This window comes from Poecilia formosa, unplaced genomic scaffold (assembly GCF_000485575.1).
Source record: "Poecilia formosa unplaced genomic scaffold, Poecilia_formosa-5.1.2 Scaffold255, whole genome shotgun sequence".
In the NCBI taxonomy this organism is placed as follows: domain Eukaryota; kingdom Metazoa; phylum Chordata; class Actinopteri; order Cyprinodontiformes; family Poeciliidae; genus Poecilia; species Poecilia formosa.
This window is the reverse complement of record NW_006800194.1, coordinates 382,707-408,858: the sequence shown is the minus strand read 5'-3', so window position 1 is coordinate 408,858 and position 26,152 is coordinate 382,707. Positions and strand designations below refer to the sequence as shown.

At 43.7% G+C, this 26,152-nt stretch overlaps 1 protein-coding gene across 2 annotated transcripts in view; it reads right to left on the bottom strand.

The window, feature by feature from the left end:
- Positions 1 to 20,677, bottom strand: part of epha2b (eph receptor A2 b) — a 28,122-nt gene extending 7,445 nt beyond the window's left edge. Inside the window, exons 1-9 of one of the 2 annotated variants that reach the window (XM_007570081.2) lie at positions 20,438 to 20,677; positions 19,781 to 19,860; positions 17,620 to 18,268; positions 4,647 to 4,802; positions 3,385 to 3,744; positions 3,069 to 3,199; positions 2,403 to 2,574; positions 2,232 to 2,325; positions 26 to 81 (exon numbers count right to left, since the gene is read on the bottom strand). In XM_007570081.2, the coding sequence (XP_007570143.1) occupies positions 26 to 81; positions 2,232 to 2,325; positions 2,403 to 2,574; positions 3,069 to 3,199; positions 3,385 to 3,744; positions 4,647 to 4,802; positions 17,620 to 18,268; positions 19,781 to 19,860; positions 20,438 to 20,522 (1,783 nt within the window). In that variant the 5' untranslated portion in view covers positions 20,523 to 20,677. The remainder of the gene's footprint in view (positions 1 to 25; positions 82 to 2,231; positions 2,326 to 2,402; positions 2,575 to 3,068; positions 3,200 to 3,384; positions 3,745 to 4,646; positions 4,803 to 17,619; positions 18,269 to 19,780; positions 19,861 to 20,437) is intronic. The other variant, XM_007570082.2, reaches the window with a different exon arrangement.
- Between the last annotated feature and the right edge of the window lie 5,475 nt (positions 20,678 to 26,152).

The window sequence follows — 26,152 nt, the reverse complement described above, 5'->3', positions numbered from 1 at the left end:
TTTTTTTTTTTTTTTTTTTTTTTACCGGGGCTTGAAAAGTAGGTGTCCTCTGGTCCTTGCCTGGTGTGTGTGTTTCTGTTTCTGAATTAAAAAAAAAAAACAAAAAAAAACAAACAAAAAAAAACACAGTTTTTAAATCAAACCGTTGAACTTTTACACATTTTGTCAGGATACAACCATATGTCAAAGAGATTTTATTGTGATTTGTTATTTGCTTGACCAACATAGATAAGAATAAAGTTAAAGGAAAGCGACGATGTGAGGTTTGTTTGATCATATTACTGAATAAGGATCAAGGAACACACAGGTGAGATATAAATTTGCAGATAAATATAAAGCTGTATGTAGGTGATGCAGCAGACATCTGGAATTAGGTACTTATGTCAGATAAGAAATAAAAATTAAACATTTTGTCTTCCATACATATTACTAGGCTTATCAGAAAATTGACAGTGCACATCATCCTAAACGCAAGATCCCAAGTACCAAACAAGGCGGCAGCAACATGATGTTGTGGGAATGCTTATTTTCAGAGGGAACAAGGAAGCTGCACTGGGCAGAACTGCAAACCTCTCAGAGTTTGGAAAATATCTTGAGCATGTTGCAGAGAATCACAACACAAGGGTTTAAATCAAAGCATATTCTTGTGTTAGAATGGCCCAGTCAAAGTAACTTATTCAACAGAGAATCTGTGGGAAGACTACGAGTGCATTCACACCAGCCTTCTTTAATCCACTTTAATCAAACTTTAGTTTGTTTCTTTAGAATGTCCAGTGTGTGTGGGGGGGGAGGGGTGAATGCGTAATCAACTCTGGTCCGCCTAAAAACCCAGGTCTCGGTTCGGCTCAAGTGAACTCTGGTGCGATTTGTTTATGTGAATGCAAGTGGACCGGAGACCCCCTCCAAAACCAAGAAGTGAATTATAGGGCAGAGCATTCTGGATCAAAGTCAAAGATAACAAAAAAAGCAATATTACAACCGCTAAAATATTACACCACTCCATTTTTGTTTACATTTCGTGAAGAAGGCCAGGTTTTTCAATTAGCGCTTGGTTCATTTGACACAGTGCAGAGTGAAACTGAACTGCACCAGCTGAAAATGTAACAAATGCTGGTCTAATTTTGGACGTTCAGGTCTGAACACACCATTAAAACTGATGTTGACAGATGTTCTCCATTCAACCAGACTGAATTTGAGTCATTTCGCAAGTAGCAATGGCCAAAAGTTTCAGTTTCTACATGTGTAAACCTGGTAGAGAAAAAAAAAACCCCAAAAGACCTGGAGGTGTACATGCTGTAAAAGCTGATTCCACAAAGCACTGACTCATGTGGTGTGAAAACAAATGTTCACCAAACTTCTGATGGCAATGAAAGCTGTACAACAGATTATTACTTTGTACTGTGGTTGTAAAATGGCAAAACGTAGAAAAGCTTAACAGATAAGAACACTTTTGTAATAGACACATCTTTTACTGCGGCGCTGCAGGCCTTTTGCTCATCAGTAGGAGATGATGATCAGAATAGCAAAGAGAGAGAGAGAGAGAGAGAGAGAGAGAGAAGGGGACGAGTGGCAACAAATAAAACAAATACTGAACCCAGGACAGCTGCTAGGAGGGCTGTAGCTTAAAAAAGCTGCAGCACCCAACTTCAGCAACCTTTTTAAGAAATTTTCCCGGTTTGTTTTCTTTTTTCTCTTTTCAAACCTCTGCTGCAATGCATTCATTCAGGCAGAAGCATTTCTTTGACAAAGCCCTGGCGATGGGCTGTATTTGCTGAGCCGATTCAAAGGCTGAAAGCCAGCAGGCGGGAAAGAGGTGGCTACAATCTGCTACAGTACAGGCCCGGGTCACACTCACAAAGCGCCCTCGGCCTCGCACAAAAAAAGAAGCGAGCGCCTCTTATCGACAACAATGTGCCACTCATGTCTGATTTCCTTTCAAAGGCTCCCAACACTTGGTAGATTGCAACCGTTGCGCAATGACAAGACACATTCAGCAGAAATTCCTCCCCGGTGAGTGCTGGCACACACGTCCAGATAGAGAAAACGACGGTTTGCCAAAGGAAGAGTGAAAGAAAGAGGTGAGGAGAGAGTGAATGCAAAGGCCATTTGGAGGCCCCACAAAGGAAAAGCAGAAGAATGAGAGAGGAAGGCAGCGGAGGATGTCGTGTTGTGACAGATTATCGGGACAGAATAAGAAGGAGGGAAAGCGGCGGAGCGGGCCGCTTACTCACCGTCTGTGCAGGAAAACGATGACGATCAGAATGAGCAGCGTGACTACTCCTGCAACCACCCCAGCAAGGATAACAGCAGTCTTGTTGAGCTGACCTGCAAGAAAAATAAACCAGTGAGACGATTCCCAAACAAAGCCAGTAAGTTTTTCCTAGAGCGGTTTCTCCCTGCACCTTCAGACAGCGTCTCAAATTGTTCCTCCAAGCTGGAAACTCCTTGGTTGCCGTCATCACCCAGGGCCTGGACCTTGACCAGGTAGGCTGTGCCTGGTGAGAGATCGCTGATCTGCACAGAGTTTTTCTCCAGCTTCAGCACCACGTATGTAGTTACGTCGATTTTATTGTCCTAGGAAAAACAGAAAAGTTCACCAACAGCCCCAGCGTTAAAGCAGCACCTATTAAAAAAGCCTCTTTTTTTGTTAAGTAGTCATCAGAAACTCATTCAAATTGCACTCATGCAATTTGAATGAGTTTCAAATTGCATTCATGCTATTTGGAAATGCATTTTGCATAAAATGAAATGCATTTTGCATAAAATGAAATGCAAAATGCATTTCATTTTATGCATTTTATGCAAAATGCATTTTAATGAAATGCATTTTGTGTTTCATTAAAATGAAATGCAAAATGCATTTCTTAATAGCTTTAATCATGCCATGTGGACTAAATGTGAACATGAAGTTAAGCTCTTTAATGTTTGTGTGCTCTCACGGTCTATTAACCCTTGTGTGTGTGAGGACTGAGGCAAACGTAGAGGACTGTGGAAGATGATACAAGTTTCAAGTGTGTGGGGTCGGTTGGACCCCATTTCTGGAGACAAGGGTTAAAAAGTTTCCACACCTTTTTGCGGTAGGCGAGTTCGTAGCGGATTGGCTGGGACTGGACCCGTGGACGAGGGAAAACGTCCCAGGACAGAGACAAACTGGTGGAGTCCCGCTCGACCAGACGCATTGATGTAATTTTGGGCGGGTCTGAGGACGATAGACAGAGAAGGAAAAAATTCAATTTTAAGATTCTAAAACGATAAAATGGACAATTCCCTCCCCCTCCCCAGGCCTCGTTCGGACCGCCGAGCCGTCAGTACCCCACAGATAGCATCAGCCATTACTGCGGCACAGATAGCATCGCAGCTCTGCTTCATGTCACCAGCACTCACCTGTGTAGTGAAGGGATGTGTTCAGCGTGGCAGAGGACTGCGGCTTGAAACTGTGCGGCATTGGCTGACTGGGAAACATGGACACGCCGCTGTGCACCTCCACAGTGAAGGTGTAGTTCAAGTAAGGATCCAGTTCACTCACTGACACCTTCGTGTCAAGCAAGCCCGTGTTTGCTGGGTCATAGCGAATTTTCTCTCCACAGGGCAGGTGCTGCGAGCCCTCCCAACGGTGGCACTCGACGCTGTAGGTGATGTCGCTTCGACCGCCGGTGTCTTCGGGGGGCTGCCAGGAGAGCAGGAGTTTTCCCGGAGTAAGAGAGTTGGGAGTGGCCACCAGACCTCGAGGTGCAGAAGGGAGGCCTAGCAGGGACAGAGCAGGATAACATAGAATATGTAATAGGTAGAAGACCAAAGACACTTTCTGAATACTCCTTGTTTCTCAACAGTTATGAACATAAATGCTATTTCAAATGAACTCATTTACTGATTTCATAATCATGAAAATGGCCAGAATACATTTTATTCCGGGCAAATCCAAAATTTAGTGTCAAAAGGAAATTACTTTTAGTAGAAATGTGTATTTTCTCTCTTGTTGCTTCTAACAGCTGTGACAGTTCAATCAATTATAGTAGAAATGGCTAATGGATCCAACAGCCTCCGTCTGTATCTGCATCTACAGTAAAGAGTTGTCAGCAATGCAAACCAGAATCACTGAGCTGTTTGTTGTTTTAGTGTGTAGCTGCACTTGAATTGAATATATGATTGTGTAAATTGGAATCACGCCAATTTACTTCGCATATTGGAAACACGCCAACTTTGTGAAAAAATTCATGTTTTTTGATAAAATGTTTTTGCACTAGGTTGAGGTTGTTTTTCGGCTACATCGAAATGAATGTATTTTTGCTAAATTTCAATGGAAACGCTTTTTTTGCATCCCACAAGTCAACATGATCAACAACCAGAAAAAGACAAAGAAGACAACAGGAAGTGGTAGGAGGATGACGGCGCGGCATGTTCTTTAAAGTACTTATTGCATGAACAAACTTATTTGTGTGTGTGATTTTAATTGGGTTTCTCTTTTAATCGACAGTAGTGGACTACCACCAATGTTTTGCACACATTTGTAATGGACACGTTGCTAGTATCTGGCTGGCATAAACTTCTGTAGATTGCAATCAGCGGAAGTTTTCTCAGTGCTTCTCTACTTTTTAGTACAACTAGTAATTTATAGAAGTTAGCATTCATTTCTGCACAATTCTTACCTGAGCACGGTCCAGTCACGGGGTCTGTAAGAGCCCGGTAGAAGCCATCCATGCACACACAGAACAAAGACCTGGAGTCCTGGCTCTGGGTGTTGGCAGGACATGGTTCACACTTGTCCCTGGACGCCTCAGCTTTGAAGAAGCCTGGCTGACACTCTGCAAGGAGAAAAAGACATTCACCGCAGATGATCAGCCAAAGGAGACAATAGGGACTTCTGGCAGCATCCTAAATGGCACAGAGCAAAGCAAGTTTCTCCAGATTGTTCAAGCCTCTTTGAAATGCTTTGAACTTTTGACCCCTGAGAGCAACATGTAGAGGTCGAGGGGACACTTAATTGTGTCATGGCTAAATACTACATTTAGGCAGGTGATAGAGAGATGTAGAGGGGGGGAACAAGGCAGGAGGAGTCTGCACAGTGTTCAGACCACTCAGTAGAACTCTGGTCATTACAAATAAAATGATCCTCATTTGAGCCAAAAACTGAAACACAATCACACAGCTCCTACCATGCTGCTACTCATACTCTCAACTTTTCCACACACTTTTATCTCTTCCGTTGCTTCTGTCTTACTGTCTCTGACTCAAGAAACTCAACCAGTATTCCGACATTCCGAAACTCTAAGTCAGTTTTTCATAACTACAGAAGAAAAGGTGCGAGAGCAACCAGACCAACAGTGCTATTTGGCACCCAGCAGTCTATTATATTTCTTTCTCTCAGAGACCCACACGGATACTTTGAAACGGCATCGCCTAGATAAGGTGACATCTAATTTCACACTTTGAATTCTAAATAAAGAAATGCAGGTAGGATGCCCAGCTGTGCAAGGAAATGTCGAAATATGAACTTAATACGGTGTGAAATTTGGTTTGAGAGCGCACCGTCAAGGAGGGTGAAATTGAGACGGCTGCCCTTTAACTCCGCGAGAGCATTCCTGGGGCTGCTGCTCACACCATAGGGTGATCATAAAACCACGCACGCACACACGCCCGTGTATGCAATGCTCACATGAACCCACAGTCGTGTGCATGAAGAAAATACACAGACATGTATGCAAAGCACACTACTGGACACAATGTGGCATCAGGAGAGGGATTAGGTCCACAGCCTGTCACCTGTTCATGTCCCTCTGCTGATTCAGTTCAGCTACACACATAATGCATATACACACACACACACACACACACACACACACACACACACACATTTCAATGCCAGGGAACACTGCAGTTAAATGAACATGCATCAGAGGAAACAGATGCTGGAATATGAGAAAACTGCGGTAAAAGAGAGATTAGGCGCTGTAGGGACAGATCGTGTTGGCCAAATGAAATGAGGCCTTCACAGTGATACAGCAGTGACACTGACTGGGAAAAGCATTGAGACAGTCAGTGATAAGCAAACAAGGTCAGATTCCTGAAGAGGCTAATTGGAAAAAAAAGAAGAAAAAAAAGGCAGCGCCAAGACTAAGACAATATCAGACTCGCGCCGAGATAAAGTCTAGCTTGCCCTTTGGCTTGTCTTGCTCGGGGGAAGCTCATTTGAAAGCCACAAGTGACCACATGGGAGACGGAAAGCACATGGCTCCGGCTCCATTTGAGTCATATCAAGGGGATTTAGCTGATTGACCATGAGCCTTGCTTCAACTTTGCTTGGCTTTTTATAAACTTGCGGCTCACCGAGCTGACGCAGAGCATATGTGAGGAGGTGTGTTATCTAAAGGGCCTGACAACAATTGTGGCAAGAGAAATCACTCTGCACAAAGAAGGGTATGGATCTTTGGCCAATAGGACTGCACCGAGTTTAGTCCTGCCTCTCTCTACAGCATCTCCGTTCTATCTTGGGCAGCTGTTTCACTTATAAATACGACTACTCATTAACGCAGACGGGACAGAAGACAGGCAAGGCAGGAGAGAGGCGGGAAGTAGTGACAGAAGGGCTAAGAAAGGAAGAGGGGGATACTGTATCCTGCTGAGGGCTGAAGAAAGAAAGGAGACATGCCGGGACGAACTCTTGGTCTGAGGAGGGGGAACAGCTGTTGCCCAAAACCCTGATTCATTTCCCTACCTCTCCTTCTATGTAATCCCCAAATTCCTTGCTCTCCTGCTTTCTCTCCTCCCAGCTAACCCATTAAGATTGCTATTCACCACTGACCAGCAGGCAAGGAGAATGCCATGCCATTCAAAAGCTGAAAGAAGAAAACATACAGACACAGGCGTTGCAGATGGGAATAGCTGAAATGCCACATGGCATCTGAATAGAGGAGGACTCGCCTCTATTTGGTGTTACAGTGCAAGCTGCAATGCATCGTGGTCAGGCCTGTGGAGATGATGGCCTTACACTGTGTGTCGCCTCTATAATCAAGACGCATTCCAGTGCACACCACCCAATGGGAGGCCTGGAACTGCATAGCTTGAGCTCTAGCCAACCTTTTGGCGGTAAAGGTGAATGGGTTTGTGTACCTCAAATATTCCAAATATGAGTCACAGCGACGGTACAGCTGGGGTATTTAACGAGAGGATTCCTCGACAAAAAAGAAAAGTCTGAGGAAAGCGAGCTTCCTTGTTCCACAGAGAAGGTCGAGGGGAGCTTTGGATTGTTGCTGGACACAACAGGAAACAGGAAGTGTGCGGCTGACGCTGCCTTCCTTCCTAAAGCAGCCAATCAAAGCATGGGGGCACGAGGTAGCACGAGCAACAGAGTAACCAGAACTGAGGCGAAGAGTCGTGAAGCAGAATAATAACCGAAAAGGAACCTGAAATGTGTTGAGACAACACAAACGCAGGCACAAATTCCCTAAAAGGGTTTACTGAGACGATGGCGCTCATAAACAAAAAGTGCCTGGGCTTCTTTGGAGTTGAGAAATTTGACAAAGTAAGAGTGGCCCTTTCTTCCCCTCCCACTTGCTACAAACAAGGAACTGTTTGTCATGTTAGGGGCCCTGTGTGCCTTGAGTGGCCCGTGTTTGTTTATACAGAACGAGTGCAAGGGCCTGTTGCGTTCAGGGAGCCGGAGTGGCTCTAGAGCCTCTGAGGGCTCACCGGCGCGTCGGCAGAACTTAAGACAGATGAGACGCCGACAGTGATGAATGCCTGGTCGTATAGATGGATGAATGGGTAACATGGTGGCTTGACAACAGAAATCGGCCCCGGGACATGACAAATAAGTCGAATGGGGAGGGAGAGCGATGGGGGCTGACAACTGAGTGCGGCACTGAGCTTTTTAGAAGGCAGAAAGGTCGTGTCTGCCTGAGGGTGAGTTAAACTGTGCGTGGCTTTACACAGAGTCATTGGCCAAGTAAAACAAACACATGCTCACACCGACGAGAAGGAAAGGGAGAAAGGTTAGACTCAGAGGAATGGCCAGCGAGCAAAGGAGATCTTGTAAAAATAAAGCCAAGCGAGAAGTAAACAGTGTCAGATCTGTATCAGGGCAGCTCTCTGGTCATTTCTGGGGGGCAAAAGAGCCTGGCTTTGTCCTTGCCCTCATTTATTTCACTTCCTCTCTTTTCATCTCCAAACTGCACAAACCCTGCGTGAAACGGCGATATGTCATGTCTGTGTGTTTATATGCAGGGTGACAACAAGTAATTAGCAATCGGGGGTACCTGGATTGAGGGAACAGAGGGGGCCTCTGATGGGGGAGGAGGCCTGGGTAACATGAGCCAGAGGTCACAGAGGTAGAGCAGGGGAGGCGGGGGGCAGACAAGGAGCCATAAAGGTGTAGGGGCTGATGTGTGGGCATGTGGGCTCAGGAGGGGGGTTGAAGGCATTAGTGAAAAAGATTAGCTGACCAATGGAGCAGCTGTGAAGGCATTACATCTGTTTTACAATTGCACCCAAGCTTTCATCTGGGGTTGTTAACAAACACAATAAATTCCCTGATCCCCTTTCACCTCTCACTCTCTACGTTTCCTCGCACTCAGTAACAGGAAGAGAGGTACACAGAGTGCAGACTGGAGACGAGGAGCTTTAAAATCGTTGCTGGAAGGGTCTGATGAAGCCAACCCGGGTTGACTCAGAGCTTCCAGAGGCCAGAGTTGTCCTGGTTTGCATCACTTCCAGACAACCAGGAGGAAAAGGCAACACCGTCTCACCACACCTCCCCGAGCCAACAGGCTGAAAGCCGACAGCCATCGACTTCCTGGCCAGGGGAAGTGACCAGAACAGGACCAAATGCACCAATAAACAAAACGACTTATCAGGCAGGACAACAAAATGAAAAGCAGCTGAGTGAGGCCGCGGCGTTGAGCGACAATGAAAAACCCTGAGCCCACGGGTCGGGGAGTCACTGAGGGATTAGGTGACCTCCGGTTTCCGCTGAGGCCTCGTCCTGTTAGCAGTGAACGGTGGGTGGGTGTATTTGCTGGGCTGCGCTGGGGGGCATGACTGACTGATTGCTGGGAAGGAAAGTGCTGACCTCACACACCGGCAGTACAATACAAAGCGCTTCACATTGCTCTGCACTCCCCCCCACCAAAACACTCACACACATACATAAACACAGCCTTCAGGCTCAGGAATGTCACCAAGAGGAAATATGTCCCGACTTCCACACATGCACGCATGAAGGCTAAAAATGGTTAATGCTTAACTTTTAAAGTAAGGTGGAGGCTGTAGCTTCAATGGAGCAGATGGCATAAAAACTACAAAAACTAGAACAATAAAAGGTAGGGTTAGGGTTAGGGTATTTAGTGCACTAAGCACTCAGTAACTACTATTTAATTTACTGCGCATTTATTTTACATTTTTGCTGATTTCCAGATTTCTACGTATAAAAATGGTTGAGTTGAGGCTACCACAAGCTTTTTGCCTCAAACTGCTACAATTTTATACACCGTAAAAAGTGTATAAAATTATACACTTTTTACAATTGCACTTATTTTACTGTTTCTGTGTGTTTCTATAGATTTTGGGTTTTTATCTATTGTGTGAGTCTTTTTACTCTAAACTGTCGATTATCATCAGGCTGCTTCGTTCAGAATGTGATTTGAGACCAAAGGTTTCTAAAGGTGAACATTTCTCCCCTAAATCTGCCATCAGATCAGATTTAATCTAATCAAAAATTAATCTGTTCAGATGTCACACTCACCATGGTGTTTGCACTTTCCCAAGCCATGAACTGTTGATACAGTTTTCTGTTATCAATACTAGATAATCACAGACTCCATTGACTCCATTTTTTTTTTTGTTTTTTTGATTGCCGTTTCTAATAACTGGCACTGTACTCTCCAGTAAAAATGTGGCCTAACAAGACACAGCCTGTCATCGCTTGAAAGAACCCCCTTCCCTCACCCAACCGAACCCCCCATTAATCTAACCAACTCCCGCAAGATCAGCTCGCTAGTCGTAAACTAACTTGGCACAACATCTGAGATATGTGATCTTTCAAAGTAATCTCAGTGGTTTTTTCAGAGCCAGTGTAGCATTAAAAAAAAGGCCTGTCTATCAAAACTGTTTTCGAGTTGTCCAATAAGGCAGTGACTCTGCTTTTCTGTGACCAGCTGCAGAGGCTGAGAGAATGAAGGGAAGATTGGTGGAGCAGAAAATTCTGAGCGTGGGAGGGATTATCCGGGTGGAGTGAGATGATTCTCGTTCTGTGAAATCCACCTTAAGCCTGCTAAATCGAATCACTGCAATCTCCAGGAGAACTGCCGCGTCTCTTTGCATGCATAACATCAGATAAACTAAAAATTGCGCAAGGCGTTTCTTCAATCGTCACAAACTCACCGGCTTCGGATGCAGGCCTTAATTTAAAACTCGATCATTGACATGAAAGACTTTTCTAGGCGGTCCAATTTCTCACGTCGATTGTCAAGTTCATCAAGAAAAAAAAAAGCACAAACAAATGGCTAGAGTTTCACTTGTACCTCCAACTAAATGTTTACGCCTTAGCCACCATGTGAAAGCAGCCGGCTGCTGTTCCCCGATTGGCAGCATTGTTCAGATTTTGCCCCTATTTATTTTTACGAGTCACTTAGTGAGACTTGTTTTTATCAGACAGAAATACTGTGAGCGTACACAGTCTAAATAGTCCCATCAGGGCTATGTGAAACGGGATGTTTAAAGTCTTCTGGTGTCATATTCATGACCTGCGTGTTGGCCAAAAACAACAGCCTCCGTGTGATTCCACGAGCAATGTGAACACGAAACAAGAAGGGGGAAAAAAAGAAAAAGCTTTATGTTTGTATCGAAGCTTGTTGTACTTGGGGGGTTGGTTGCACAACAGTGTGCGCCTCTGGAGTAAACTGCATATGGCGCTGCGAAAATAATCCTGGGAATAATGTGGCTGAGATAAGAAATTACAAAATAAATACAAGTTGAGAGGCAGAAAATTAAAATAGTCAAGAAGAGTCCTCTGAGACAGGGAGGATGTGGGGTGAGGGGCAGAGAGAGATTACACAAAGGCAAAAAAGAAAAAAGAAAAAAACAAAAAAGCCAGCAGAACCAGTACTTACTCCACTGAAAAAGACCAAACACACCCAAGTCAATTACTACCCATACAAATCACTCGCCACAGCGTGTAGCTATGCTAGCTTAGTCACCAACTGTTCCTTACATCAACCGAGGACGAGTTTGGAGACACGGACACCGAGGGAAGGAGTGGGAGAGGAGAAAATTGGTTACTGGAAGCTGCTTGGCGAGCTCCGACCTTACTGGAATCCGGAGGGACGGTCGGTCCACCGACAGGCCGGTTTGGGAGCGCTCCACGCCCCCAAACCGTGTCTTCGTTTATAAACAGAGCCTTGTGCAACCATGGCGTTGGATTACGGCCTGTTTGCCGAGGCTTTCGGGGGAGCTGGCGAGGTGTGGGCCCGGGACAGTTAAACAGAAATAAAGCCGTGGATCAGCTGGTGCAGATCCAGATGAGGGGTGACACGCAGTCATTACATTGTGCCAGGGTGGATTAAGGGGAAGGAAGGGAACGGAGTGAGTCACGAGTGGAAATTATTTAAAGTTAAACACCATTTAGCTCACTGTTTATTTTCGCTCCGTGAAAATAGATTCTTGTTTGTGCAACAGATTTTAAAGTAGATGGAAAAATTCACATTAGGGACTGAAATATGTCCCAGCAAGACGAATGAGGAAAGAACATTTAAATCGTGTCAATAAAGTGTTTATTAACTGGAACAAACTCGTACCACTTACAGGTTTTACAAGCTCCAGTGTTTTTTTGGTTGGGGGATTTTAGGTGACCAACACAAAGCATTTAATTGTAACGTATATTTCAAAGGATATACGGTTTAGATTTTTTTTTTTATTGAAGAAGACTGGAAGACTGAAAAGTGTGGCTTGCAATTCTATCCTGTTATTAAGCTGTCCTAAAACACTCTTACACATCTGACCGAATGTCCTGCTGAGTCTCAAGTCTTTTGCTGCCCTTAACGCACTTTGTTCCAGTTTAGTTCCATCCACGTCTCCATCTACAAGCTTCCCTGTTCCTGCTGAAAAAAAAAAAGCACCAACATAGCATGACGGAGCCACCATCATGCTTCAGCGTGGAAATGACGTGCCACCGGTCCGAGTTTTACACCCGGGCCGAAAACTAAAACTCCAGTCTCATCTGACTAAACCGTGTTCCATTTGTTTGCTTTGTGCAACGTCCTGCAACTCTTTCACAAGGGTAATAAAAGACAAATTTGTGCAGCGCATGACTAAGAGATGCTCTGCCACCTGAGCTTTGGAACCTTTAAGTTCCTCTACGGTTACCACAAGCCTCAGCTTCTCAGATTAATGCTCCGCTTGCGTGATCTGTTGGTTTAGACAGCCACATCTTGCTACGTGTGCGGTTGCACCATACAGATACAGAGGTTGGTATAGTGTTTTTTTTAAGCAAACAGTTTTTTTTTTCTCCCTGACATGTCTGCTGCTTTGTTCCTCGGTCTTCGTGTTGCTGTTTGTTGACTGATTTTCTCTTGCAAACACTTGAGGCCTTCACAGAGCAGTTGGATTTACTGTCATTAACACATAGGTGAGCTCTAATTACCACTTATTTGCCTACTGAAGGCAGTTAACTGCATTAGGCTTTATTGATGGGGCTGGGCACATATGCACGCCATTTTGTGTGGGGCAAATATTTAAAACCGATATTCTATTTCTTAATAATTCACGGCTTTGTTTTGGTTTGGCACAGCCTCCAGCCTGCCACTCCAGTCGTTCATTAACCAAAATGTTCTGGAACTTAGACATTTTTTAACGTGCAATTAAAAAAAGCTAATTTTAGCAATTTATTACGTTTTCTATGGTATAATTTGTGTAGAATTGATTATGAGAAGAACCGTTTCTGTCACTAGACTGCGCACTGCATGTTCATTCTTCCTTTTCCATGAATTTTGAGTGTGATGCAATGTGATGTGACAAAACGTGAGAGATACTTTTGCAAGACGCTGTAATTACAGCCTGTTTGAGTTTCTCCATCAATCACGAGTGTCGTGCCTTTGCATAAGAATATATAATAAACACCATCTGTAATAATGTCACAGAGAACAAAAGGTCCAGTTTGTGCCCTGCTACTTCCACTTGTTTATGATTTACAATCTGCAAAGCTCTTATATGTCTTTGCAGCGCAGCAACTGTTTTATCTTTTTTGACTTTTCACCCAATGACAACAGTGTGTGTGTTTGCATGTGTGTGCGGGTGTGTGTGTCTGTGTGTGTGTGTGTGTGTGTGAACACCAGGGAAGACAGTTTCAAACAACAATCTACACTTAAGCAAAAACATTTAAGGGGCGGGGGAAGAAAGAAATAATATCCTAGAAAGAAGCTCTGAGGGACAAGCGATCCTTCCGCCAGAACTACTGCCGCTCCGAGAGGCAAAGAGGAGACGGAGACAGAAACCAGATGAAGTCACAGATCTTTACTTTAACAGGTCCCACGGGGGAGACGAGTTATAAAACGGAGTGAAAACATGGCCGAACATGGAAAATTTCAACCTAAATATGGAGAGGAGAAAAAAAAAAACTACCACAGTGGAAGTTTTTGTGGTTGTTTCACCCCAGAGCAGCCATCCGTTCAGGAAAGAAGCGGTGGGGGGGGGGCAATGATTAACTACGTGTCTGTAGGATATTCCTCTTTAAGCCCTTGGAACCATTCGTCCTGGCTCCGCGCTGCAGCTCTGTGATTCATTTCCATCTAAATCCACTTGTGTCCTCATGCATCTCGGACCTGTCACCGGGAATCTTCCTGGTGTGTGTGTGTTTTTTTTTTTTTTTTTTTTTTTGTGGGGTTGGAGGGATTCTGTTTGTTTAGTCGTTTTAATGTGAGGGCTTGACCCGGACCTGTTCTCCCTCACCTCCCCACCACCCACCATCCCCGCTCCTCCCATCATCGCCAGCGTTCACTGGGAATTCCACAGGTCTGGAGTAATGTTGGGAGGCTCCGTCTCAGCAAACTGATCAGGAATGTACCAGTAAAGTGGGGGAGAGAAGGTGGAATCTGTCGGCCTCGCGGGGAAACACAGCACTTCATTGTTCTCCTACCTTTGCATTCCGCTCCTCACCTCTCTCCGCTTAAAAAAAAAAAAACATCACACCCCTCCTCTAAACACAAGCCCTCACTTTTTTTTCTCCCTCTCATTCCTTCCTGCCATCCTCCCTAATCATCTCACCTGGCTTTTCTTCCGCATCTCCAAGAGAAAAAAAAAAATGACCCACTGCAGAAAACCTCAGCTTTCCTATCCAGCTTAAATCTAAGTAGGAGAGCGGACATGTCAGCAGGGACGTTTTTATACCCGCTGTCCAAACGTGCGCTTACGCATTTATTTTCTAAGACGATGATTAAAAGATATTTCTGTTTTCAAGTCGTGCAAGTGTGTGTGGCGTAAACAGAGCAGACTGAAGGAGGAACATCGCATGGGGTTGACGGCATGGCTTTGTGTGCTTTGTCGCGGAGCAGATCTCAACAGGCCCTCACACGCCGCTCTCTCTCTTTGACACACACACCAAAAGCTGCAGCTCCGGTGCGTTTGAGAAAACAAAGGGGGAGTAACGGTGGGTTGGGGGATAAAGAGATAGTTGCAGCCGGCAGGATAGGGGCTCAGATTGGGTCTGCGTGTTATGAGCAGTCAGTGAGGCTCGGCAGCTTCACCAGGCCTCCTCCCTCTTTTTCCTCCCATCCGCCTTGAAGATGCTAATCCATCACTGTACAGTAGCCCCCACTCCCTTGCTTTGATCAGCCGTATTCCCTCGCTACAATAAAGGTCTCCTTTACAGTCAGTAAAGCGCAAACTGTGACAACAGAACAAAGTCAAAGGCCTGAGTTATGGCTGCTCTGCCAAAGCCAGCTCATGTCGAGATAAGAGAGCAGACGATACCGAGAGAACAGGAAATCACCTGATGCAATAAGCTCTAAATTATGCACCAAGAGATGTCAAAGACTAAGACACTCATTTACCAGGGTTCAGGATATGTAACAGATGAGCAGAGCAAGACGCTGCTGAGTAAAGTAAAACTCTACGGGCCTTTTTTGTGTTCACATAAAATATTGAGTTTTGTTTGTGTCAGGTAATTTGAAAGCAAATTGAATATTTTTGTTAAAAACAGATATGCTCCGATTGCGGTTTTCTGGCTCTTCAGCGATTACCGAGCCTGACCTGCCGATTCCGATTTTGGCCGATACCAATTTTTTTTTTCTTTTTTTTGTCTGAAATGTTGCTAAATATAGCAAGAAAGCCGTGGAGTTGGTAACAGTGGTGCGACTGTTGCTAACTGCAAACGTGCAGACATGACCTCATGAGTCGGTCTCTCATTCAAATCTCTCTCACGGAGAGCAGAGGAGGACAATTGTTGATTTTCAGACCTTTGCCGAGGTAGATAAGATCGGTGGATAAGACGCAGGTATCGGCCAATCACTGAAAATCTGTGCCGATTAAAATCAGTGCACCCCTAAAGCACAAACTCTAAGACATTTGCCTAAACAAACTAATGTTTAGGAATAAATTGTATATAGGAATTACACTGAAAAATGTTTTGTTTAAATGCAGATAGAACAAATAATGCCAAATACAGTAAAGTCCAAAATTAATGGTTCCAGTGGAAAGCTGGTCAGCAATTACAAAAGGGATTTAACTATAAAACACTTTTCCAGGGTTTATTATTGGGGTGATACATTTTTGAATTTATTTATTTTAATTTCAACAAAAGAACTGTTTTCTTTACATTGTGATAGTTAACATGATGCCTCTCTCATTTTCCACATAAAAGAAACTTCTTGGCTGAATGGAAATTAGTTCCAAATCTGCCAGATATAAGAACATTTATTGCCTTAACTGTTGGTCAAAAAATAAGACAGAACAAAAACGTTTTCTAATAATATTGTATCAACAATAATTAATCGTAATTTCCTTTTCCTGTCCCCTCCAACTTTACGTCATTTCAACCTGGAGAGACACACACAGCGAAAAAGTCGCAATTAGAAGGTTTAATTTGACACGAACGAATTAAGGTTTTTGACGCTCGAATGGGAGGAAGGAAGCCTGAAGGAGCCGGAAGAACAAGGGAGGGAGACGGGCTGAAGCTCGGCTGGAGAGCAGAAGGAGCCGTTAAAGATGGAGGCCGCCTCAATGATCGGCCACGACGAGGAGCGATCTGACGCTAACAGACCGCAGTCGAAGCGCACGACGCAGCGATTGGACGATGCAGGTGAGGCCAAAATTTAGGTCCACGCTTCATGCTGTCCAGCGTCCGTTGTAACACCAAAGGCCAACAGTTACAATTTGCTTCTGCAAGCCGTTAAGAGAGAACAGCTAATTGGAGCCAAAGCCGAAAGGTAAATGCACATTTCCTACTCGTATCAGTTTCGGGTCAGGGATTACGCCAGGACATGTTGAAGAAGGGCTTGGCATTCCTCCCACTGCGGGGGGAGCTGGTGTTAGCCGAGAGCAGAATTCCACTGAGATATGATAATAGCACCCATGATAAATATTTGTCATACAGGTATGTTTTATAACCCCAGGTAATTAAAGCAAAGATAAATTGAGCGTTTAAAAAAAACCACAGTAAAATGGAATTGCATCGAATTTGCCAGGACAAGATAGCGTACAGTACAGATCAAAGTCCTGAGTCATTCTTCCTCTGGTGAAATATTTCCTACAAAGGAGCCGTGCTGTCTTATAATCTTTCCTGATGATCTTGATGAATAGTTACTGGAGCTTTTCTTACGTATTTCAGAGTTGTACTTTGTACTTGGATTTTTTTTCTTAAGTCATTTCAAGTCCAATGCCAGACAGTTTTTAAAGAAAACGTCTTTTGCAACTTGGTTGTGATGTATGAATTGTTTCACCATAAAAAGCTCCTAAGCTTAAAAAACAGCAGATGGTTTAGCAGAGAAATCAGGTGTTTAAATAAGCAACTTTGTTACAAACCTTCTAAATACCGGATGTCCATGGACTTGTCTTAATTTTAGGTCGTCTTTATTGAACCCAGAGAAATACATGGACATTGGACATTTTTAGTTGTTCCATCCAAATTTGGCCTTAAAAAACTGAAAGTCAGGATTTGTTAACCTTTCTGATCAACCTCACTACCCTTTAAGCACCTCTATAAACTTTTTAACCACACACTCACACTGTATGTGGAAGGAAATGTTATATTTTCTATGTCTATTCAAAAACAAAGTAAATGTTTGTGCCGATGACACAGTTTGTTTCTGTTTTTTTTTTCTTTTTTTTTCAATTCAATTTGACAAGAATTACCAAAGATAGCACAGTGTTACAGACACTTTCAGAATGTAGTAGAAATATTTTTCAGACATGGCACTTCTTTTATCCTCCACTGTCCACTGCACAAGGACGTTTGGTCAGAGATAACAAAAAAAAAGCAAGAAAGCCCTCAGGAAAAATTCAAAATATTTTTAAAAAGTCTGGAGAACTATTGATCCAAAAGATCACCAGTTGTCTGTGTCTATGGGAACAAAAGCAACAAAACTGGAGGTGATTTAAAACGTTTCCACATGAGACTCTTCAAGGCCACTGACTTACCTTGACAGGCGTCTTCAACCTCTTCGAACCCAGCATCGCACTGGCACTGTCCGACTGGAACCACCCACTCTCCCTCCGCAGTGCAGTAGATATGGGGTAAGTCCTCGCTGTAAGCATTGTCCACACACTTCCCAGAGACCTTCTTGAGCTGCTGGTTGAGACCTCCAGCTACCGTCTCAGGGAACGAAGCGAGGCTCTTTGTTGTGGCCGGGCAAGCCTTGTAGTACACCCTGACAGAGAGGAGAGCGATGCAGGCTCCGATGTCTTGGAAGGCCAAGTAGAAACCCTTCTGGGACAAGCTTTGCACAACTTTTGTTTCCGTGTTGATGCGCATGTCATTTTTCTTCGTTATCTCATCTGGAGCGACGGTGGCAACCTTCCTGAACTGACCTTTACGGAAGGCCGTGCCTACGTCTGCGTCCGCATCGCTTGAATACAGGTTGAAGGTCTCCTTGCAGGTCAACGAGGCTCCATCGAATGAGTTGCAGTCACGCACAATGAACTGAAGCTCCACAAAGACCTGAGAGACGGACGGACGCCTCTGGATGAAGGTGGTGCGCAGCCAATTGTCCTGCTCGCGCTCCTCGACGTTGCATATGGAGTAGGTGTAAAATTGAGAGCCGTTCAGGGTTCTCTGGGTGACCTCCCACTGAAACAGAACCACGAAAACCGAAGAAGGTTAGAGGTAGTCAGGCTGGATTGCTTCTAACCATGTGGGGCTGAACCAAAACTAAGGGGATAGCTAAATAAAGGAGCGACCATTTAACCAAGAGGGTTCGGCCACTGTAATCTGAAGCAGGAAACAAAAACAGAGCGTGTGCAGAGAACTCCGTGGCTCTTCACGAGGGTAAATACAGACCTTTACATCAATACAGCATTTCTTTTTAGACAAGGACATCCATTTTCTAAATCTCCAAAGCCGAAAACTATCACGGACAAGAAGGACTTTGGTTGACAATGCATTTCTGACATTGCAAAGAGACAAAATTATTTCCCATTCAGTCTCTCTCACACACTTGTTGGCAGCCTTCCCGGGTAGCATTGCTGCATGAAAACTGGATGTTGCCACAAATATGTTTGAGAAAAAGTGACAGCAACTTCTAACCTTGGCTCATGAGAAACAAACGGCCCCCACGGAGGCAGAAGCTGCGGTTGGCTCTCTGCATGCAGCCACTGTGCTATTAATTAAAGGAATGTGCTTTGCTGGCGAAGTGTGTGGGTCTGCATATAAACTTGATGAACAACAGCAGAATGTACACCTCTGCTAACAACCTGGTGGAACATTCCCGCCCCCGTCCCCCAACACTCATCCCCGTCCTTTTATTACAACCGGCCCGTAAGGCTAACGCGAAATAATCCAGCAAACATCTGAAACGTATTAGAGAGGGGAAAAAAGTGAAACTAATGTGTCAGAGGGACCTTCTTTCGAGCTGCTACACATCTCTGAGAAAGTCGAGTGAACCGCTGAGCGGCGTGCCTGCACATGCTCTTGAGTCATCAGCACATGAAATGAGGCTATTTACAGTGAATCTGCATGTGCCTGACCGGTCAATTACTCCGCAACCACATGATGGAGGAAGGCAACACATGTCTCTTCTCCGCTTATGGTAAAAGAGACAACCGCAGCATTAGAGATTCATCCCTAAATGCAGACATTTTCCCCTGTTGTAAGGAAAAAGGTAGCCCTGACTTGACTCGCTCCATCTGAGGCCCCTCCTCTCGGCAAAGAGGTACCACATGCTGCAAACTTTAAAACTTAATTGCTCTCTAACATACAATTCTGAAGCTGGAGCCTCGAAACCACAAGAAGCCACAAGTATTCCCAGTTCAGAGGGAGCAGCTATTCTATCCGCCTATATGTGATTTGGAGCAGCCCAGACATGCTGTGGAGGCAGCTCCTGATAGGGTACCTTCACTGCCTCGTCTATCCCAGCTCAAGAAGGCTTAAACTGGCAGATTTTATAGAAAACCCACATGTGTACACACACACACACACATACACACACACACACGTATACATATACAGGGAGCAATTTTAAGAGAATTACGTAAAATGTTCTCTGTACAGCTGAGTGAGTCCCTTCCTGCGAGTTTTGATCTATCCTCGGGCAAATTCCTACAGCTGGAAACGTGGAGGAGAAGCAAAGAGCACCACACTCACCCCAGATCTGTCTCCCTGGTTTGGGGACCAAGTCAGCCAGCCCAGCTCCCCTCCAGTTGCCTTCATATCCAAAAGCACCTCTGTGGAGACACAACATCAAGATCAGTTATCGAAAACACTTGCAAAACTTACAACTGTTTATTTTATTTTTTGTTGTCGTTTTGTTTTTTTACTTGAGCCTGCTTGAAATCTGTGTTGCTGAGTAACTTTGACCTCATTACAAAAGGTGCGGGAAGATGACAAATAAAGCAACATCTGATACATTCAAAAGGGATGACTTTGGGTGAATAAGGCAAGATCAAGAAAATATCAGCTTAGTTTACTCCGCAGTAGAAACTCCCCACCTGCTGCTGTTAAAAGTTATCGGAGCGCACAAGCGGAGTCGCAATTCACTTAGGAATAATAGGTTGCAGAGAAGCAACAAATTGAACCCAACAACACTTATACGGTTGTTGCTGTTTGTTTTCCGAAGTTACAATCAAAGTTTCTGAAACTTTCAAGCAGTTGCAAAAGTAAAGGAAAAATGTTTCCTGCTTTTTTTTTTCTTTTCTTTTTCTTTTTTTTAAAGTTCTTGCAAGGAGGCTCTCCGCATGGCATGCGTTTTTTCAACATAGATGTTATTTTGAAAGCTTATCTGTTTTATAGGCGGACACTTACCTTCTTTAGCCTGGAAGGTAACCAATATCCCGTTAATGAGCACACATGAGAACAGCAAATGTCGGACTCTACCGAGGAAATCCATTTGGAAAAAACTTTTCTTTCCCCTCTCTGCTCTGCTCTGCTCTGCTCTGCTCTGCTCCCGTCGCTTGGCTGGGACTCAGCTTGCTCTGAGGGCTGCTGCTCCGATCTGCTGCTCATTCACAAACGGCCTCTGCGCGCGTCACCGACTCCGCCCGCTGGAATGTGTGCGCGCGCGTGTACGTGTAACCTCCAGTTGTGGTGTATACGTACGTGCGCGTCGGTGTGAGCGGGTGTGTTAAAGGTGTGGTGGTGGCGGCGTTGGTGATGAGTTCTTTCTTTCTTTCTTTTTAATCTGGTGGTTGGAAGGCGGAACGCGTCGCCTGAGAAACTTTTGAAGGACTGTTGAACATTTCACATTTCTCACCTGCACACGTTGACGAAAGAAGCAAAGATGTGCAATGAACCGACAGTAAGCGAAGAGGCACACAGTGACCTGCAAAACTCTGATCAGCCCTCGAATACTTTCACATGCCACAGCTTCCATCAATTCTAGGAACTGTGTGATAGACCATCACAATGTGTAAAAATCTGAATAGTGTGGAGTGAAAAGTAATCAAAACCTCTGAGTTGATATATTTTAGAACCACGTCTTACTGCAGTGCAATATCAAGTAAATTGTGCACGTTGTTTTTTTTTTTTGGTTGTTGTTTTGTTTTTGCAAAATTGTTGAAGCTCAGTCAGGTTCTGTGATTATGTCTGGATGTTATGTTTAAGATATTTAGGGTCCTGAACCTGCTAGAAGGAGCCTCTGCCCCAAGTCTCAACTTAGGTCTTCTTCCAGGATTCTCTTGTACTTTGCGCCACCCACCATCTTCCCATCAACTCTGACCAGATGTCAAGAGTGCATCACCATGTGTTCAACCTGATATGCAGTTTAAGATTCTGTTTACTCATAGTGTATTCTATAAGACCCAGTAAGTCAATTTTTGCTCTCAATTGATGAGCACACATTCTTCCACGTTTGCCATTTCCTCTCCATGATTGTGTGACTGGTTTCAAAGGGGTGTATTGGGTATTTTCTGCCCTTTTTGACACTCCCCTTTCACCACACAATTACTACAGTGTTTTTCCTATAAAGCCATTTACAACTGTTTTTAAGAGCATTGTAGTTTGTATGAGAAGCTCAGCAGATGTGCAGTTCCGCCACGTTTATTTGTGGATGTTAGAGTAAAAGAGGCTGGATGCAAATCATGCCTTAGGTTTTTATTCCTAAAAATTTGGAAACATGCTGGAACAAGCCGAGATAGATTCAGGTTCATGAGGCTTATTGGTTTAAGTCGAGGTGCCTTATTGTAAACAGACATGAGACATTTTACGTTGGATGTCTAGATTTTCTAAATCCTTCGGTAAGCCTGCAGATCTCACTGAACCAGTTGGACAATGAGTTGCTCTGTCTCCACGAATTTCCCTAAACGTTTGTCACTCACAAACTTTACAGGATCAGTACAAAGACATTTTCAGCTTTTAACAAAGTTTACCATCGAGTCTGGTTGCAGACGTACACCACATTTAATGGGCCTGTTGTCTACGCTATTTTACTAGATAACACTACTAAAATAGTAGTAGTACTAGTAGATGTTTCTCACACTCCCTTTTGATGTTCCTGTGCTACTAGTTAGGCCACAAATGAAAAAAAAAAAAAAAAAAAGTAAAAGAAATCAGCAGCCCAAGAAAGAAAACACGTCCACAGCAGAAGGCAATGACACAACTCCTACTTGACACAGATCACCAAACCGAAGAAGATCAAGAGAAGGCCTTTCATGTGGTCAAAAGTGGGCCACTCTTCTATCCATTGTACAAGCCAGTTCTTTTACCAGTTACATCGCTTCAGAAATGACTCACATTTAAATGCATCTCCATTATGGCGATTAACTTTCCCTTGCGCTTATTTAGGTAATGTGAAGCAGACCAAGCAGGTCTGGTTTTGACACAACCATCCAGGTCACACACCTTGCCAATATTCAATCAGTGGTCCAATTATCTTAGGATAATGATTCCAAACAGGGACCCGAAACTTTGGATGTAAAATACCCTTGATGTAGGAATATGGTCTCCTTTACATCTGTAAAAGAAACAAAGCCTCTTCTCCTCCACTTCTATAGAAACATCTTCTTTGCCAATGTCTATCAGCTCATGAAGAGACCTTTACAGGGCGGGAAACACAAAGTATCAATTAAAGTTGAACTGGAGCGGAATGGAGTGGCTGAGATTTTGTTTTTGTCAGGTTTTAATTTTTGATATTATATTTTTTCAATCTCAACTTTTGTGTCTGTCATCAGAGCGATTTAAACTGGGCCTCTGCTGTGGTTACCATCATCCTCATGGATGATTAAGGCCAGAAGGAACAATTTCATTTCGTCCAGATAGGATATTTTCCAGACCTCATTTACATTTTCCCGTAACAAGCTCTGGTTGCTATGGAAACTGATGTTAGGAGGTTTTAGAGGCTTGTAGAGGGGCTGGGGACGGGTATCGGACCATGTGATGACAGAGAAGGTGACGAAACTGGTGGAATGTCGGGAGGCCAGAAGGGGGGTGGTGTGGTACTGGACCTGTCGAAGGACAGCTTTGTTTATGTAAGTGCTTCATTTCCCAGAAACCAGCAATTTGTTGCTGCTTAATTTAGACAAACATTGACATTGTGCCAAAGTATACCATGATAGCCACCATGACCTTAACTGGAAATGAATTTGAATGTCTCTGAATGACTTGGAATCTGTCTATACAATTGGATTAAACAGGCCATGTGTTTATGTACATACGTTGGATCTGTTCGTTTTCTAAATTATGAATTAGCAGAAGTGAATTAATTGTACTTAGTCTTTTTGCATGAAGTTTGAAAGTTCTCCCTGTGAGTTCATTGGTTCTCTAAGAGGACTCCAGCTTCCTCCCACAGTCCAAAACCTTGACTATCAGGTTAATTGGTCTCTCCAAATTGTATTTTCTAACAGTCATCCATCCATCCATCCATCCATCCATCCATACATCCATCCATCCATCCATACATCCATACATCCATCCATACATCCATCCATCTCCAGCACCCTCAGGAGGAAGTTCCTCTCAGCGATATATGATCAAAATCAACTATCAATTCTATATATGTTTAAAATTACCAACATTACTAAGGCACAACTTATCTATTTTCTGGCTTTAAACATCTTCTGAAACATGTTAAAAGAGCTTGCATGAAGAAACTCATCTCCATTCTACATCTGGACTCTTAAGCAATTTATATGTTTTATCCACAAACGTACCGAGGTACAACTGTAGTGATTTAAAAGGTACTGCCTTTCAAATTGAAAAAAAGAAAACACACTTATGTTTTAGACAATAAAAATATGATTGAACCAACCAACAAACAGAACACCTTTAACAATAAAAACATACGTCTCTGCTCGACTTTGTGACTAAAAGAAGAGTGGGAAAACCAAATGAGGTTGATTATCAATACTGGCCAGCAGCTGGTGATGTTATTCAGAACACGTTACTGTCTTAAGTGACAGGACAGTAACGTGTCGTTGTCATGTTACACTGGCAGGACGTGTAACATGAAGAAGAGAGCGCAACGACGTCTACTCTACCTCCCATCCTCACCCCTTTCTACACCTTCCTATTTAAACACCTTCCCTTTTTTTGCAGCACCTTCGTTGTTCAACAGGGCAAATGAGGGCACTTGGAGGCACAAGTGGACTGGTTAGAGAGCTGCCCACCTGTCTGGAAGCCTGTGTGGTACCAGATGCATTTGCATGAGGTTGTTGATTTAGACCATTTCGCCACACTGAGTTGGTCTGAGGAGGGGAAGGGGCGCCGGGGCTGCTTTACATGATGCCCCTTTGTTCTGAGCATCCACACATACAGAAGTAAAATCATTGTGACAACTGGAGAGAGATGTATTCATATAAGAATAATAGCATCTCTGAATACTAAAATTCCACGGTACAGCTGGCGGACTGATAGCTTGGTCATAATTCATGGGAAATATCCCAAAAATGCAGCACCCTGCAAGGCCTGTTGATTAACTGTGGTGAAGTTATGAACCAAAAAAAGATTTAATCTACTTTTTTTTTCCCCCGTCTCTGGAGGCTACGTGGGAGTGAAAATGGGGGAGTCCAGTGTGAACATGAACAAGCAGAAAAAAGTATTTTACCTAGCAACAGTCACAGGGAGGAATTGCTGCCAAAATGTCTTTACCTCACTTTTGTTTTTTGCACATAGTTACTGTGGAAACAAAAAAATATTGAGCAAAGCCCCCCAGTAAGGATAAGGAGATGCTATGTTTCACATGTCGCCTCCGACTCCTCTTCCGTGGTTACCAACAATTTATTCCTGGTTGTGTTTACCTTCGAGGACCAGCCCCCCCCCATAGACGATCACAATGTGGGGTGTCATTGATTGGACACGGCCCACTTGCTCTCAAACACACACATGCATTGTTGCTCGCTAACACCTGTGATGCTGACTCCGCCAGAAAAGAGAAGTGGGCTTCTGCTGGTCTCAGACGCCCCCTTCATCTAGCCTAACCCTCATGCTCCCCCGATGCCTTTTGGGGCTCCAGTTTCACAAAAGGGGGAATTCCACCAAAGCAGACCCAGAGCTGTGGTACTGTGCAAAAGTCTTAATTCTCTCTCCATTTCTTTGCCATTTGCTTTCAAGCTGCCGGACATACTTTCTATGACATGTCAAAAGTTATTGTTGGACGTTGGCAGCTTTTGCGCTAATTTTATAAACCGTTTTTTTTGTGTGTGTGTGTTTTTTTTTTTTTGCTACCTTAATTATCCACAAGAATCATTCAGGGAGAAACGTCTCCTAATCTCAATGTTGTGTCTTCACATAACAGGCAGTTTTACAAAGATCCTGGCTCATTAGGCACTTCTCTACCAGCAGCCTGCCACAAAGACAGTCTGATCCTCTTTCTTTAGCTGAATCTGTACTAAAAATTAAAATAGCGTATCTCTGTTTGAGTCGTAAATTAGCATTTTAGTACTAGTAAGGTGATTCTTTGACCGTCTTTCGTCTCCCGTGCTGAAAAAACACCAGCATAACGTGATGTTGCCACCATATTTCTCCAAGTGGATGACGTTTACAGTGTAATGTGGTGTTTTCTGTGTCCTCTGATGGTTGTATTTAGCGTAGCAGTAAAAGGAGGTGAATACAAACACATGGCACTTTTTTTTTTTTTTAGAATTTACTTCTTGAAAGTTTGGGTAACCGGTTTCCACTTACACAACTATGGAATAGAAATAGAATAGAATAGAAACAGCCTTTATTGTTTCTATTGTGTAAGGGGGGAATTCAGGTGTAACACCAGCAACAAATATATTGGTTCACACAAAAAAAGTTAAAGTGTTAAAAACAATATATGAACAATAAGCTTAGCAGTGTTAGTGAAGACTGTAACAGAAATGACTGAGCAGTTTTTAGAGATACACATATCAAACTCACAATCCAAGAGACTCAAAAATGTATATAATGTGCATACTGTTAAACACTGAAACAGGCAGCAAATCAGTTCAGAAAAACAACATGTGCAGAAACTGTGGAAATGTTATTTAAAAATCAGTTACCTGTGGCCTAATTTGTGAGCTCAGGGCTCCGTTAAAGAAGAGCGGTGCAAGATGTTGCAAAAAA